The sequence below is a fragment of the Fukomys damarensis genome, unplaced genomic scaffold, assembly GCF_012274545.1.
Source record: "Fukomys damarensis isolate Sample0158 unplaced genomic scaffold, DMR_v1.0_HiC HiC_scaffold_30, whole genome shotgun sequence".
In the NCBI taxonomy this organism is placed as follows: Eukaryota; Metazoa; Chordata; class Mammalia; order Rodentia; family Bathyergidae; genus Fukomys; species Fukomys damarensis.
Window position 1 is genome coordinate 46,499,071 of NW_022900942.1, and position 15,613 is coordinate 46,514,683.

The window sequence follows — 15,613 nt, forward strand, 5'->3', positions numbered from 1 at the left end:
CCAGCTCCTCCCCTCCCCGCTGCCCCGCCTCCCCAGCTATGAGTCCCGCCCCGCTCGCCCAGCTCCCGCCTTCTCCCGCTGCCCTTTCCCTCCCGCCTTGCCCTCCTTCCCCGGGCCTATTCTGGTGATGCCCGAACCTTGGCCCGGGTAAGCATCTCCTAATTTTGTTCTAGAAGATAGAAAACTCTTCGTGGGCATGCTCAATAAGCAGCAGTCCGAGGACGATGTGCGCCGCCTCTTCGAGGCCTTTGGGAACATCGAAGAGTGCACCATCCTGCGCGGGCCGGACGGCAACAGCAAGGGTGCGTGGGAGACCAGGAGGGAGCCTTGGGCGGGTGCCCGGGAGGCCCAGATGGTCCGAGTCCTGACTGCTAAGCGGGCTTATGAGTGTTTTTAGTGCTGCGTGGCTGTATCTCTTGCTCTCTGTCTCACCTGTTCTCCTCTCACCTGGGACGCGCTCCCCCTTATGGACCTCTGGGTCCCAGCCCCCTCTGAGCCCTGGGGCGTGGCTCAGCCTGTCTTGTCCCCGCAGGGTGCGCCTTCGTGAAGTACTCCTCCCACGCCGAGGCACAAGCCGCCATCAACGCTCTGCATGGCAGCCAGACCATGCCGGTGAGTGCGGCCCTTCGGGCGGAGCTGGGCAGCGGCTACCAAGACCCCCCTCTCCAGGACCTGGCTGTGGCAGAGCCGTTCTCCCACCCTCTGAATGAGACCGGAAAGCATTCTGTTTCTCAGACAAGGACACTGAGGCCCAAGGATATGTTAAGGAATTGTCTGGGGGGCCTCCAGATAGAAAATGCCCGCAGTGGGTTGAGGCCTCAAACTCTTGCCCATCCCTAAGGACAGGCCAGTGGCACCGACAGCTGGGAGGCGGGTTGTAGAGCGCTCAGCCAGGTGGGTCTCATGTGCTGCCCTGGCTACAGGGAGCCTCATCCAGTCTGGTGGTCAAGTTCGCGGACACTGACAAGGAGCGCACGATGCGGCGAATGCAGCAGATGGCTGGCCAGATGGGCATGTTCAACCCCATGGCCATCCCCTTCGGGGCTTACGGCGCCTATGCTCAGGCAGTAAGTGGGGGCAGGGATGGGTGGTGGCTGTGGAGGGTCCTCACTCCCTGGGGATCCCCAGAAAACAGGGGCATTTAACCAAAAATAGTACTCTGCTCTTTGAGTGAAGAGGCGAACATAAGCCCAGAGAGCATAACCTCAGAAGGTTAAAAGTGTAACCTTGGGGAAGGGCAGTCCAGTTGTGGGTAACTGCCAGCAGAAGGTGAGCTGCTTTCCTGGTTCTTAAGAGTGTAAGAGAGAAGGCCCCTGGCAGGGCAGCGAGGTGGGATGCCCGGAGTACCCCCCTCCCTTTGCCTCATCAGTACTGAACCCTAGGAAGCACTGGTGTGACATGGGAGGTTCAGATGTTTGGGTCCTCATCACCACCCATGCCTCTTCTCAAGGAAGGGTGGCTCAGCCCTTCCAGTCCCTCCTGGCAGAGATCCTGTTGAGTGACCCAAAGCTCTCACACCCATACTTCCCCTGCAATCTCCTCAGGTCCTACCTCTTGCTCACCTCTCTCCCACAGTTGAGCAAACTCTCACAGCGTCTCACTGAGCTGCCTCCAGACTGGTAATCACAGTCCCCACGTGGTGGCAGTGAGGAATACTATGGCTCTGGTTCTAAACATGCAAGCTCACTTCATTTCCTCAGCAGTGTCCAGCTTTGGCCTCCTCCAACAACCTCCCCTGTCCCCTCTCACCTTGGTTTAGCATCAGCAGTGCCCAGACGCTGTTCATGATTCTGTCTCTTCTACTCAGTAGACGCCATAACCATTTGGAGCAGAAGCCTATGCTATTAATGCCGTATAGGCTCATTCAACGTGCCCATAGCACTTTGGGTATCACGTCCCCACCAATGGTAGGACTTATCCATGGAGCAGTCCTCTTCCCTCACCCTCTAGAACATTAGAGCCCTAAAGACCCTAATATTACCCTTGAATGCAGACATCTCCTAAGAAGATGGCCCTTAATGACCAAAGCGGACTGAGGGTGACATCAGGACTCGGGGTGATGGCCAAGGCACTATTCAGGCTCCCTGGGGCTCAGGGCCTGGGAAATTGTTCTCCAGGAGCTGAGTCCCCTGGTGGGGAGGGATGCCTCCTGGAAGCACGTGATATTTTTTCCACTCCCTCTGCCCCAGCTGATGCAGCAGCAAGCAGCCCTCATGGCATCAGTTGCACAGGGTGGCTACCTGAACCCCATGGCTGCCTTCGCTGCCGCCCAGATGCAGCAGATGGCGGCCCTCAACATGAACGGCCTGGCGGCCGCACCTATGACCCCAACCTCAGGTGAGACAGCAGGTACCACTACAGGCCAAGCTTGGGGTGGAGCTTAATTTCAGCTACCAGTGGATCATCTTGGGGCAAGAGCACATGGTGTTTGGACCCAAGAGGCCTTGTCCTGCTTGGCATTGTGTCTCCGAATGTTCTATTTTGGGATGACTCAAGGAAAGATAAGAAGATGTGATATCATTCTGCACGGACCGAATCTGTGATAGGATTCAGGGTGGTGGGAATTTGTCTCAAATTGTTTGTCCATGAATTTTTAGGAAATAATCCATCTTGATCTATCAACAGTCACTATCTGGAATGAAGCTGATATGTAAAGCTCTTCCTTCAAGATCTAAGGAAGAAGAGTCCTGCTCATTCAGTGGCCTGGTTAAGTCCCTTACTCCAGCTCTGTAGGAGCCAGCCCCATTTTCATTTTTCTTTTCCCAGATAACTGGATAACCAGCTAGAATACCATAAGAGCCATCTCAATAGGCAGGGGTTGTAAATAACCCAGTCACAAAGTATGCTTTTGATTGGCTCTTGGTTATTGTCCAGTCTTGTGATTCTCAACTGGTGTATTTTATTCCCCACTGCTAGGGCATCTGGTAATGTCCAGAGTTTTTTTGTTTGTCACAACTGGGAGTGGGGAATGCTGCTATAATCCAGTGGTAGAAGCCAAGAATATTGCTATACATTCTACCAGGCACATGACAATTCCCCCAAACAAGGAAATACCTGCCCCCAAATGACCTAGTGTTAAAGCTGAGGAAACCTTTTTTAGTTCCAAGGGCTGATCCAACACCCCAGGCTGTCATTCACTAAGCTTTCCTGGTTGTTTGTGCCCAGACTGTAGCATCAACTTGAACATGCAGGAGCTGTCCTTTCTCAGCTAAAAGCCAGGAATGACTATGCCACCTCTGGGCCCAGCTTGAGCACTACCCACATCCCTCTGGTTTCCAAGCTCAGGGCCACTCATGAGCCTGGCAGCGGGCCAGAATCAAGGTCTTGTGCTCAGGGACATCAGATTTTTTTTTACATGAAGAGAAAGGCTCTTTCCAGCCTCGGGGGCCTCAGAACAGTCACCATACCATCCACATCTTGGGTTTTACTATTTTGAATAGGGAAAACAGAGGGAATTGTCATCTGACCCCAACTTTACTCTCACCACACTGACTATACCACTAGTGGTTAATTGCAGCAGGCCTAGGTGTCTACTTTGTGCATGAGATAGGACAGACACTGGACTGTGCCATGACGTCTTTCTCTTAGTGCAAGAGAACCTGCTATATCTGAGCAGCAAAAATTCCAAGGAAGCAGATCAGCTGTTTGTTTGTGAGACAAACAAGGAGCAGCCAGTCCTGACATAACTGGAGTGAGCAAAAGCCACTGAAGAAGAATGAAGGAGGGCTGGCCAAATGTGGATAAAATCAAGGGCATTGAGAATAGTCTGTGTGTTATAGGTTCAAGGACAAGCCATCTGTGGTTTTTATGGAGTAAATGAGACCTGGACTCTGCCCTTCAAAGATGGATTCAATTGAGATGGGCATCGGCTGGAAACTGGATAAAGAAGATGTGGTTTTTCTATAAAATGGAATACTACTCAGCCATAAAGAATGAGAAATTAGATTCATTCATAGGAAAATGGATGCATATTGAGGATATACTCCTAAATGAAATACATAAGTCACACATGTGTAAATACCAAATAGTTTCTCTGGTGTGAACAAACTATAATAGCACATAAGATCCTAATGAGATAATTAACAATGTGAAATAGGAAGAAAGGGGCGAAAGGTGTAGGGAAAGTGGGAAGGGTGGGGGAAAGGTAATAAGGGAAAAGAAAAAAATAGGAGAAAATGAAAAAATGGAAATAAAGTGTTTGTAAATGGGGGGAGGAGGAGGGGGTGAAGGGAGGGCAGGGACAAGAGGAAAAAATGAGAACCAAGACCTGTCATGTGAAGGTACAAGATCCTAATAAAGAGATGAGCAAAGCCAGTTCATACACAAAGATAATCCCAGGCATAATTCAAGCTCAATGATTTGGCCTTCTCACCTTTGTTCTGTTGCCTCCCCCTTCTCCAACCCCTCTGTGTTCTTGAAACCAGGTGGCAGCACCCCTCCAGGCATCACTGCACCAGCTGTGCCTAGCATCCCATCCCCCATTGGGGTGAACGGCTTCACTGGCCTCCCCCCACAGGCCAATGGGCAACCCGCTGCAGAAGCTGTTTTTGCCAATGGCATCCACCCCTACCCAGGTAAGCACATCTTGTAGGCTTTCCTTCCCCATGCAGCACACTCTTCTCTATTCTGTCCCTGCACTTGCTGTTATAACAGGGAATGTGTAGCTACGGCCCTCTGTTCCTTGGTGGAAGCCTAAATGTGTCAAAGAGGGTTAGCCACCTGCCTCGTTTCAGGAAACCTGTGGTAGGAAAGAAGAGACCAAAATCCCACCCTTGAGGAGGGGTCCCTTTGGGAAGAAAAAATACTGGACACACTTGGATGACCAGGCAGAGAGGCTAGTAACTGCAAACTGAGCTATAAGAATTAAGTGTTAGAAACTAAAAGAATAATAAGATTTAGTGTTAGGTAGGAAAAGACTCACTGAAGAAGGAAGTGGAGGTGTGATGATTGGAAGACTAGCTAGCGCATGCCAGCCCTGTTCTTTGGTGCACCCAAATCCCTGGTCAGCTCTTTGGGCAGCAGCCCAGTACCTTGGACAGCCCCTGGGCCTGTGTTTCATGAAGTGTGGTGTGCTGGAAAATCTAGAAGACTTGTTTTAATAAACTTTGCTGCTCTCACTTAGCTTTTCCCACGTAGTGAGTATGCAATTGACCTAAAGCAGCTCTGCTCTGAGAGGATGAACTGATATTAGGGGACAGAGGCTGGGCGCAAAGTCCTTGACTAGCAAGAGACAATGTGATAGAGATATGAAGAGTATTATGCCCTTCCTGGAGGACAGAGGACAAGGTTATAGGTCCACATCAGTATTAGATGAAAGAAGGGTCCCAGGAGGAGGGCAGGATGTGAGGCCAGATTCCAGTCAGGAGGTCAGATTCCAGTCAGGAACATATCAAGCCACAGAATGATGACACAATAAGACAAAACAAAGTTTGGTCAACAGTGAATGTTCTTGGCCAGGCATGGTAGTGCATGCCTGGAATCCCAGCACCCTGGGAGTTTGAGGCAGGAAGATCAAAAGTTCAGGCCCAGCCTTGGCAATGTAGTGAGATCCTGTCTCAAAATTTAAAAATAAAAAATGGGCTGGGGATGTAGCTCATCGTGAAGGCACTGGGTTCATTCCCCAGTATTAACAAATAAAAAAGAGTGTTTTCAGACCTAATACGCCAAAAGTTTCAAACGAGGGGAGAGCTGTGTAGGCTAAAGAAGCTTTAATGAGCCTCCCTGAACAGGAGGCTTAGATCAGACTTTAACAGATGGGCAGGAAATGGAGAGATGAGGGTGAATGAGGAGCACACTCCTGGGTCAGGGGCTGTCCTGGAGACCCAGGAGCAGGACCCAGCAGAGGTAAGAGTAGTAGGAGGTTGACCTAGTAAGGACAAGCAGCCGAGCCTGAGTAGACCTACAGGATGGGTAGTTGTGCTCCCCACTTTTGAGTGCCCATAGAATTCATTGTGGAGCTTGATAAGGACCACAGAGGCCAGAGATTCTGATTTCACTGGAGTGCAGCCCAGACATTGGTGGTATATAGAAGTTCCACCAGCAGCACAGTGCCAGGTCCCTGTACTAGAGGGAAATAGAGGAGGAGTCTGAACATGGACTTGTTCTTGATCTCACTTGTTCTAGTGCTGGCCTCAGTGCAACTCTCAGTTCATAGAAAAGCAGCCCCGGGGTGTCTAGAGAGTGATGTGGTAGGCTCAGAGGATCTGGAGTGTTGTTTAAGGGTGAAGACTCCAGGCCGGTAGAGGCAGCAAGTGAGAGGCTTAGCAAGCTGGAAGTAGAAGTGGCCCACCAATCTCGGCTCATGGGTCTGAGCGATGCCACCCCAGCACATCTGGGTGGCTTCTTTCTCCTCTCCTCCCTGCCTCCAAGCCCATCTGGATCTCTGGATTCTGACAAACCTGTTCTTTCCCTGCCCCCGCCAGCATCTGTGAGCTATTTCCCTCATGGAATTTGGAAATGTATCTTTCCCCCATTTGTAACAATCTGCCACATCCCATAAACAATTTCCTGCCAGAGCAAGAGGAGGGATGGAGGGAAGGAAAGGAGAAAAGTAGTACATTAAAAAAATTAATTTACCATCTTTAAATGCGGAGTTTGGAGCTGCTGTAATGAGCGAGATCCTTCAAAATGTTCACTCTTTGGCAGTTACTAATGAGGTCATTAAGCAAAGAAGTAGAGAGGGTCTTGTGAGTGCTTTTCTCCGCTTCCTAGCCCCAGATAGCTTCTCTGTTTTCCTCTTTTGCTCACTGAGAGCATATTGGAAGCACACAGTGTGGCCTTTATTGTCACATTACACCCTTGAAATCATGGCTCTCACAAACATGGGAGACTGTTCATTCATTCCTTCAGCCACGCTATTTGCTGAGCACTTATTCTGTGCTAGACAACTGCCGTGCAAGTTGTACAGGTTGTGATTTGCAGGAAGGCACCAGACTGTGTGCCTGGAGCAAGGGTCACTTCTAATTTTCATAAAAAGCATTGCGTGGGTGAGGAAGAGGACGTGGCTGTCTCTCCGAAGAGCTCAAGGACTAGCAGAATAGACCAGCAGAGGGAGCAGAAAGCAGAAAGAGACCACTGTCGGGCATATCACAGTGAGGAGCTCTAGGATTGAGGCCCCAGCTTGGGGAATGCAGGAGCAAGGTATCAGCCTGGCACAGCTACAGGCAGAAAAGAGCTTGCCTCATTCCTCATCTTTAGCCCTTCTGTATTGAGCATAGTCCCTTGGGGCAGGCTCCCTTGCTGGATCCTGGCTCCCAGGAATTATCAGACCTGCCACCCACTGTCTCCAAGGACCTCTGCCCCTGGATCCCCCTCTCCCTGGGCTCCCCTTAAGTCTAAGAACTATTTCCTAATGGAATTTTACCAAAGACTCAGAGACAAGTGCTCAAAAGGGAAGTGGGGAATTCTTCCTGGCCTCAAAGCCCCAAATCCTAGCATAGCCAGTTAACTTGACTGGCCTGGATCAACAGGCAGATGAGCCCTGAGGGTTGACTTCTTGCCAGCCTGTGTTACCCAGTTTGCCCTAACATACCAGGGCTGGGCCCTGATAGGTTAGCATCTGTCGTCACTTGCCTCTCTGAGCTTCCAAGGCCAGCCTACTCCCATGTCCATCATCCCTGACCTTGGCCACCAAAGGCTGTGCAGAGTGCTGGTCCGTGCTTCAGGCTTTGTGCCCACAGCTACTCAGAGCACAAAAGCTATGGATGTGAATCAAGCTTTTCCCCCACCTCAGCTCCGTTTCTTGTCAAACTCTGAGCTCAAGGGTCCTTTCATTGTGCTGAGTGGTAAACATCCCAGAGCCATAGGTCGTGTGTGTGTGTGTGTGTGTGTGTGTGTGTGTGTGTGTGTGTGTGTGAATCCTTGGCCTTCTGGCTCCTGGGTTTCTGTAAACAGTGCACTTTTCCCAGCCTGTCGGGCAGATGCCACCTGTCAGGCCAGTCCCTGATGGGTGAGTCTGCAGCAAGGCCATGGCATAGGCACATTCCCTAGAATGAGGGATGAGTCCTTGGCAGGGGTGGGTGGCCCAGGGGACAGAGTGGCAGGGTAAAGCCTCCTGTCACCTTTTTTTCACCTAGATGGGCTCTGCCAGGCTTTTCTCTTATTCCCTGCTTTTGACTTCTGCTGAGGATCAATGAGGACAAGCCTCCCTTCTGACAGCCACCAGCCCCTCCTCAGGGCTGGGTCCCTCATGTGTGTCCCCACCAGGGCCCCCGTGGTTGAGCCTTCCTCTGGTATCTCCTGCCCAGTCTTCACAGTCTTCTGAATGAACCTCATCTCCCTTAAGCCAGGCCAGCTACACCCTGTATCCCCCAGCTAAGGTGGGCAACCTATATCTTACTAAGGGCTCTGGGCACAGAACGATGACTTTCCATCAGACCCAGCACTCAGAGTCCCTGTCCCAGATGCTCTGCCTGAAGTGGTTGGAAAGAGGAGTGTAGCCATAGTGTTGATGCATGGTGGGTCAAGGGTATATTGGGTGGGCAACACTGACCTCTGCACCTTGGCTCCCCTGCAGCACAGAGCCCCACCGCCGCGGACCCCCTGCAGCAGGCCTACGCCGGAGTGCAGCAGTACGCAGGTCGTTAGTATCCGCACGTCCTCTCAGATCTTTCCCTGGCTGTGTTCATCTCTCCATGCCCATGACACCAGTGCCCCCTTTTCACCTCAAACCTGGGCCCAGAGCTGCATGGGTGGGAAGAAGGAGTGGCAGTGGCCTCAGTGGAAGGAGGGAGGGCTATGCTGGCAGGGACGCTCCCATCCAACTCCACATACCCATCCTGTCTGGGCTGCTTCCTTTAGCTTGTAGGCAGAGTTTTCCCAACATGGCGGGTGGTAGGTGGGCAGAATTGGTGAGCCAGGCTGAAGCTTTTGTCCTTGTTGTGCAGCAACTTGTCTTGAGGGCCGGATTTCCCTTTCCCATGGTACTTCTAGGGCTAGTTTTCCTAGGAGCCCCAAGCTGCACACAGCAGTACTGGGAGCCTGTCTGGCCCTGGGGTCCTGGCCCAGAAAGCACAGATGCCTGGGTTTGAGAAGAGGGTATTCTGCTCATCCGGCCAAGGAAACATGACAGGGAGTCAGAAGAAGCAGCCCACGGTAGAAAAAAAGGAGAGATGAGAAAAGATAGCCTGGGGCCAGCAGATGGCCCGAGGTCACTGAGCCCAGCCATCAGCCAAGTGTCTCCCTTTCTCCCATGCCTGGGCTGGGCAGTACCCCATATTCATGCCCACCCAGCTTGTGCCCCGTTGTCTGACTGGTCAGGATTCCTCTTCACTGTCTTGAGTCAGTCCTGTCTTTCCTGAGAGTGCTGAGGCTGCCTGGCAAGGTAGAACTCAGGACGCTGTGAAGCGCAGGGGTAGCTCTCTCAGGTCCCAGGGTGTGGGAGCCAGGCCAGGCTGAGGAGGGAGCAGGCTATTCTTGTCCTAGCTCTGACCATTACGAACCAAACACAGAAAACACCAGGTGTCCTACTCAGTCCTCTGCCGCTGAGTCCTAGCTCTGGCAGGCTCGCCGAAAGCCAAGTCCACGCCTCAGCGGCTCCCCACCTCCCACTGCCATCTGAGTAGCTGTGAGTGAGGTAAACTACAGCTGTCCCCTGTCCCAGATTAAATTTGCCTGCCCCCCACACATACACACACTCGCGCACACGCACGAACGCACACCGCCACGCATGCACGCACCCACGTACGCGAGCAGAAACACATGCTCTCATACATGCACGCACATACGCACGCACGCACGTATGTGCGCATGCTCTCAAGCACGCATGCTCACAGATCTCTGCTGGTCACGTCCCTTAGCTTTCAGTAGTACTGAAAACTGAAAGTTTCTCTGAAGTGGCCAAGGTGACATGTACCTTGTGATTGGTCAGTCTTCACTACCCACTGAAATCTCTCTTTGTTCCTGCCTCTCACCATGTCCGTGTGTTTCTGCGTCCTTTGCTGCCTTCACGTCTCCTCTCTGTGGCCCTCCAGCAGCTGCCTACCCTGCTGCCTATGGTCAGATAAGCCAGGCCTTCCCTCAGCCACCGCCAATGATTCCCCAGCAACAGAGAGAAGGTGAGTCTCAGCCCCTCCCTTCCCTCTGTCCCCAAGGGGCTACCTTGTCCCACCTGGGCCTTTGGCTTCACCTCGGTCTCTGGCTTGGCCTTTGGCTGGAAAACATCTGTGTGTGTGTATTTCTGGAGGTGGGTGGGGGAATGTAGCAGGATTGAGATGAGGCACTTTTCCGCTCTCCTACCCACAAATGGAGGTGTGCAGCTTGTGGGCAGTTCTACAGACCAGAGTGGCATACCGGCCCAGAGGTAGGGGAATGGACAGATTGCCCTGAAGGCACTGACAGGCCACTCAGCTTTCTCACTCCCCTCCATCATTTACTGCTGCTCTGGTACAGCTCACAAACTGATATCTTGGTCTTTAAAAAGTCAGTGAGAAAGGTTGGAAATATGTTCCTTCCCTAACAAGCCCTTGAACTAGCCCTGAAAGAGAACCTAGCCAAGTTAGGTGTGTGTTTTCCAATGGAGGCCTTCCCTTTGCGCTGAGGATTGCCAGGAGATTGAGGTCTTCCTTGGAGTCTTTTTCTGAGGTCCCACCCCTGTGTTCCCAAGGAGCTAAGGGTATTAGCTGGGTGGGAGCTGACCCTCCAACAATGCAGTGACTTTTGCAGCACCAGCTCATAGCTTTAGGCATTGAGAAGGGAAGGGTGAATTGTCTGAAGTGCTCAGGGAAATGAAGTCCTGCAGGAGATGGGCAGGATCGGCCAGAGGGGAGGAGAGGGAGGAATGAGTGAGTGCTCATGGCTGGGGAGGCAGCTAAAGGGGTTAGATTCTTCTGGACAGGAGTGGTTGTGCATTCTGGTAACCAGGAGACACATGTGAAGCTCCCAGTAGTATTCCATTGGCAGGCCTAGGCATAAGGTTGGGAGTGCCCCAGTGCAGGTCTAGTGAAGCGGGAGTGGGAGGAGGCTGTTCTGAAAAGCCACATCCAAAGGTGCTGGTGTGAACTGAGCAGAGCAGGCAAGATCCACTGGCTTGGGTAGTAGGGAGTTCCAGTGGTCTTCAGATGCCTGACTTATGGCTCCTGTAAGCAGACTGACCTGGAACCCTAGGATGTAGGTTACTCAAAAAAAGACCTTGGGCATCTGCTAGTCCCAACTCCTTTGGTGCAATAGTCCCCTGACAGGCTGAGCAACTGAGAGCCTGGGCTTTGAAGCAACCTTCTGAGTCTGACTTCTACCTTTGCCATGTCCTCTCCATGTGACCCTAGACAGATCACCTCACCTCCTTGGCCTTAGTGTCCTCACCAGTAAACTGAGAAGAGTGAGGAACATTCCCTGGAGAGGTGTGAGGGTCAGACTGCTTAGTCTGCCCCCTAAAGTACAAGTACCTGATCTACACACTGCCCTCTTCTACCAGATTGTCTCCTCCTAAAAGCTATTCATGAGGCGTGCCACTCCAGCTCACATTCATTAGGAAGCTCTGGAGACCTGGGTCATCAGATCTTCCCATCCCCAGGAGAGCCCAGTCGTAATAACCTAGTAGTGTACTTAGAGGGTTCCTACCCACATGAGGCCCTTGCTACAGCTGAGTAGTACCTGGTTTCTCTATCAGAAAGTGAAGTGGATGGGAGGTGGCCAATGAGCTCTCCTTCCCCAGGGGACTTTTCCCTGGGTGGGAGCTTAGGGCCTGGACCTCTTCCAGACCAAGCTTTCATTAACATAGGTGGTGGTCTAAGACTCCCAGTCCAGGCTGAGAGCAGAGAACTGAGAACTGTGCCCACACACCCTGGTACTGCCAGTGTCATCCTGTTGGCTTCTAGCCTATGTCTCTATAGCCTGTGGTCTCATCAGTCTCTATACCCTACCACACACGTGCACGCATGCACACACACACACACACACACACATACACATACACACATATGCTGAGAAACAGCTACAGGTCAGTGCCACCCTGCCCAGAAAACTGCTGGCCTTAAAGTCAGGCCCCCACCTGCCTCCTGTCCTCCTTTCCACCTCCTGTTCTTTACCATCCCGTGCATCCAGCTCAGAACTCCTCCTCATGCCTTCTCCATCTTGGAGAAGCTTCAGACAACACACATAAACAAAACACACAAACCTGGGCACCCTGCTCCCTGGACCAGCCCTGTGGACCAGTCCTTACTCCCTCTCCTCAAGGCAAGGGATTTCTCATGGTCCCCCTTTCTCCTTGGCCATAATGCATAGGCTGTGCTACCCCAGGGGAGCAGGGAATAGGGAGAGGTAGGGCTTGATACCAATAATACTATGCTTCAACCACATGTGGGATCATGATATAGGGTGGGTTTCTGGGGCAGGCTGAGATGGCCTGGAAGAAGGAGGGGTCTCTAGCATATAGAGTGGGATGTGGGTGTTCTAGACAGGACACAGCAGGAGAAAAGATTGCTACCAAGCATGAGCATAAGGTGAGCCTGGGGCAGGGGAGACAGGCAGCAGAGAGGTGGATTGGAGTCAGACCAAAGCAGTACTCCATGGTTGTCTGGGGACAAGATGAGAAAGAGCTACATTGCCATGGCCTTGCCAATACATCATGGTCACCTTTCCCTGTGGAATGCCACTGAATATTAGAACACACTGGTTGCTGGGGAAAACCCTCCAGCCAGCCCCTTGTCTCTGAGCAGAGCCTGAACATTGACAGGATCCTAAATCCTCCTGAGGTCAGCTGCTGCACAGATGGGACAACACCATCCTTAGGCCAGACTGGGGCTGCCAGAGGCTGCAGTGTGGTCAGGGGCAGCCTTTTTTTTTTTTGTCTCTGAAGCTCTGTGTCACTGCTTCTCTAGCTTGGAGTAGGTTGTTCTCTGGCATCATGCCAGTCCTGCCCTCTGACTGTTCTGTAATCTTAGAATGAAGGACTGCAGGAAGGGCCTGGGCTGCAGGCTCATTGATGAGGGCAGAGGGCTAGAGTTGCTGGTCTGACTCAGAAGGCTCCTTGTCTCTTCAAGGAGAACAGACATAATGTCCTCAAGAAGCAGTTTGTAAAACTTGAACATGGAGCAAGCACCCCAAGTTCAAGGTGGTGTCAGCATGGGGTGAAGCTGTCACCAGAGAAGCCCAAATGAGGGCAGGTGGGAAGACCTGTGCTGAACCAGAGGTGGAGAGGGCAGGAGGGTAGGAGGAGGCAAATTCTTCTCCCCTAGGTAGCGACCAGTGTGGTCAGAGAAAACGTCCCAGATATGGAGAAAGCCCCAATCCACAGAGGGTGGAAGATGGACTTTTGGGCCCCAGAAGGGAGGTCAGAGGTACTGTCAGGGAGAGATGGTGGGTGAGCCTGGAGAAGCTGTGACTTAGCTTGGGACTCAAAGCAGGTTTCTGCCTCAAGTTGCTCTGATCTAGCCGGAGACGTCAGGGTACGTTCACACAGGATGCACCAGAGAGTATGGTCGGAGCTGACAGGGTGAGGGGAAAACCCCCAGAGCTCAGGAGTGGGGGATGAGGGAGCGCCTTTGTGCCTGATTCTAGATGCGCCGCCGTCCACTGGCAGAATGCCTTCGTGGGGGGTGGGGTGGGGGGTGATCCAGGGACCCGGGAGGTTAGTGGCTCAGTTGGATGGCTTTGGTGGGCAGGGGAATCTTCAGTACAGACTGTGAGCCTCAAGGGGGCAGAGGTAGATGGAGGGAGGAAGGAGGAGGTGGGAACAGACAGGAGGGAAAGAAGAGAAGGGACAGAGAAAATACTGAGCAAGTTCTCTGCCCCAGAACTGGGTTATCTGGCAGCCTCGCTGGTCCCAGCAAACCAGGACACTTGATCTGGCTGTGAAAGCGGCATAGTGGGCCATGTTGGTGCCTCACAGCCTGCACTTTTAAGCCCAGGTTTAGGCTTCCTTTAGCCTCTGATCAGAAGCCCATTTCTTACACAGCTCTAAGTGCAGCTGTTTGCTTCTCATTCCACCAAAATTGGATGCCATCACAGTCACTTCAGAGGGTTAAGTGATACGTAGCAGATGCTCTTTAAAGTAGCAGAAATAGACCACGCGTCTTGGAAGGACTTCCATTTCAGAGAGTTAAATTGAGCATTTTGGCCATTTAAAAAGAAATATGTAAATCCTTTTCTTGGAATTCCAGAAATCCAGGACCTCCACAGTGCTCACAGACTGTGGGAGTGGGGTGAGATTTATGATAAGAAGAGAGGAGCACATATTGTGGAGGCCACAGCCTAGTTTCATGTCCTGGCTCCTCTATCCCCTCGCCATCATCAGCTTTTTGTCCTTCAGCAGGTGACTTAACCTTTCTGGGCCTCAGCTTCCTATCTGTGAACTGGTGATGACAGTGTGGTTAAGTCACCGTGTTGCTGCAGGCACGGAGTGACAGCGTACACGGCTCAGAACAGCCTGACACGAGGTACATGCTGTAGAAGTGGCAGGGCTGTTACTGTCATAGGAAACCAAGACCCTTTCATGGAGTGAGGTTGCCGGTACCCTAGCTAGTCACACAGCCTGCTGGAGGAAGCAGGGTACATCTTACTTGCTGTCTTCATGCCTAGCAGGAAGGGTGAGGTACAGGACAGGGTAGTTGGGAGGTGACGCTGGAGCCTCTCTGAGCTGGGCCTGCGGAGGCTTTAGAAAGGGAAGAATTTCATCACAGCACAGGCCACGGCTGCCCTAGGGCCATACCTTCTGCCTTCCCCAGGACAGGGGCTGGGCAGGAAGAGGGGGTCCTCAAATCTCCCCGCCCCTTCCTGTCATCAGGAATCATTTCCAGGGACACAGCTGACCAGGCCTTGGTATGTTCACCTCATTCTCTCATCAGCTTCATCCCTGGAGCCACAAAATTGCCAGGTCCCCTGTTATGGATCCATTTTACAGAAAAGGCAAGTGAGGCAGAGAGGCCAGAGACTTACCCAAAGGCAAAGCAGAGACCACAGCTTAGATTTGGGGCTCAGCAACCCCCACTCTTCAGGGTGACCCTTGGATCTTAATGAACCCCTCCCTCCTAACCTCACCCCACCCCTCCCTGCTGCGCTGCCTAACTCGCTCACCTCTCCTCTGTCTCTCTCTTCCCCCACCCCGCCATCCCTCCTCCCTGCCCACCCCCCTCCCCTCACCGCAGGGCCCGAGGGCTGTAACCTGTTCATCTACCATCTGCCCCAGGAGTTTGGGGACGCTGAGCTGATGCAGATGTTCCTCCCTTTCGGTAATGTCATCTCCTCGAAAGTGTTTGTGGATCGGGCGACTAACCAAAGTAAATGCTTTGGTGGGTAAAGATAACAAACCAATTGGCTTCACCTAGGACAGGGGCCGCTTGCACCAATTTACCAGTGTCCAACTGCTTCCACCTGCTCCTCAGATGGCCCCTAGGTGTTCCCCTGGCCCAGCATCCATCTCTCAGCCCTCTTCTCTCTTTTGCTGTTCTTTTGGCTTTTCAGCTTTCCCGGCCCCTTCTCCCCAACCTGGCTCCCACCTTCCACACACCAACCCGAAAAATGAGTCTCCTCTTCCAGCCAAGAAGCCCAGCTCCACCCAGCTGAGACAGGAAAGGGCCCCTTGGGCAGGGGTGGGAGAGTAGTGCCTAACCAGAGCCTCCATTCTCCCAGCAGCCTTTCCTCCCGAGGCCCGAGTAGCCAGCCCAAGCCTGGAGTAAAG

The 15,613-nt window shown here is 52.4% G+C and overlaps 1 protein-coding gene across 14 annotated transcripts in view; it reads left to right on the forward strand.

The window, feature by feature from the left end:
* The window catches only part of LOC104871922 (CUGBP Elav-like family member 4), a 67,397-nt gene that overhangs the window by 38,400 nt on the left and 13,384 nt on the right, over nt 1-15,613 (forward strand). For 6 of the 14 annotated variants that reach the window (XM_033757284.1, XM_033757289.1, XM_033757292.1 and 3 more), the window contains exons 2-9: nt 174-302; nt 533-612; nt 924-1,067; nt 2,190-2,337; nt 4,425-4,574; nt 8,516-8,581; nt 9,972-10,055; nt 15,081-15,164. In XM_033757284.1, coding sequence (XP_033613175.1) covers nt 174-302; nt 533-612; nt 924-1,067; nt 2,190-2,337; nt 4,425-4,574; nt 8,516-8,581; nt 9,972-10,055; nt 15,081-15,164 — 885 coding nt within the window. The remainder of the gene's footprint in view (nt 1-173; nt 303-532; nt 613-923; nt 1,068-2,189; nt 2,338-4,424; nt 4,575-8,515; nt 8,582-9,971; nt 10,056-15,080; nt 15,165-15,613) is intronic. The other 8 variants (XM_033757286.1, XM_033757295.1, XM_033757291.1 and 5 more) reach the window with 5 other exon arrangements.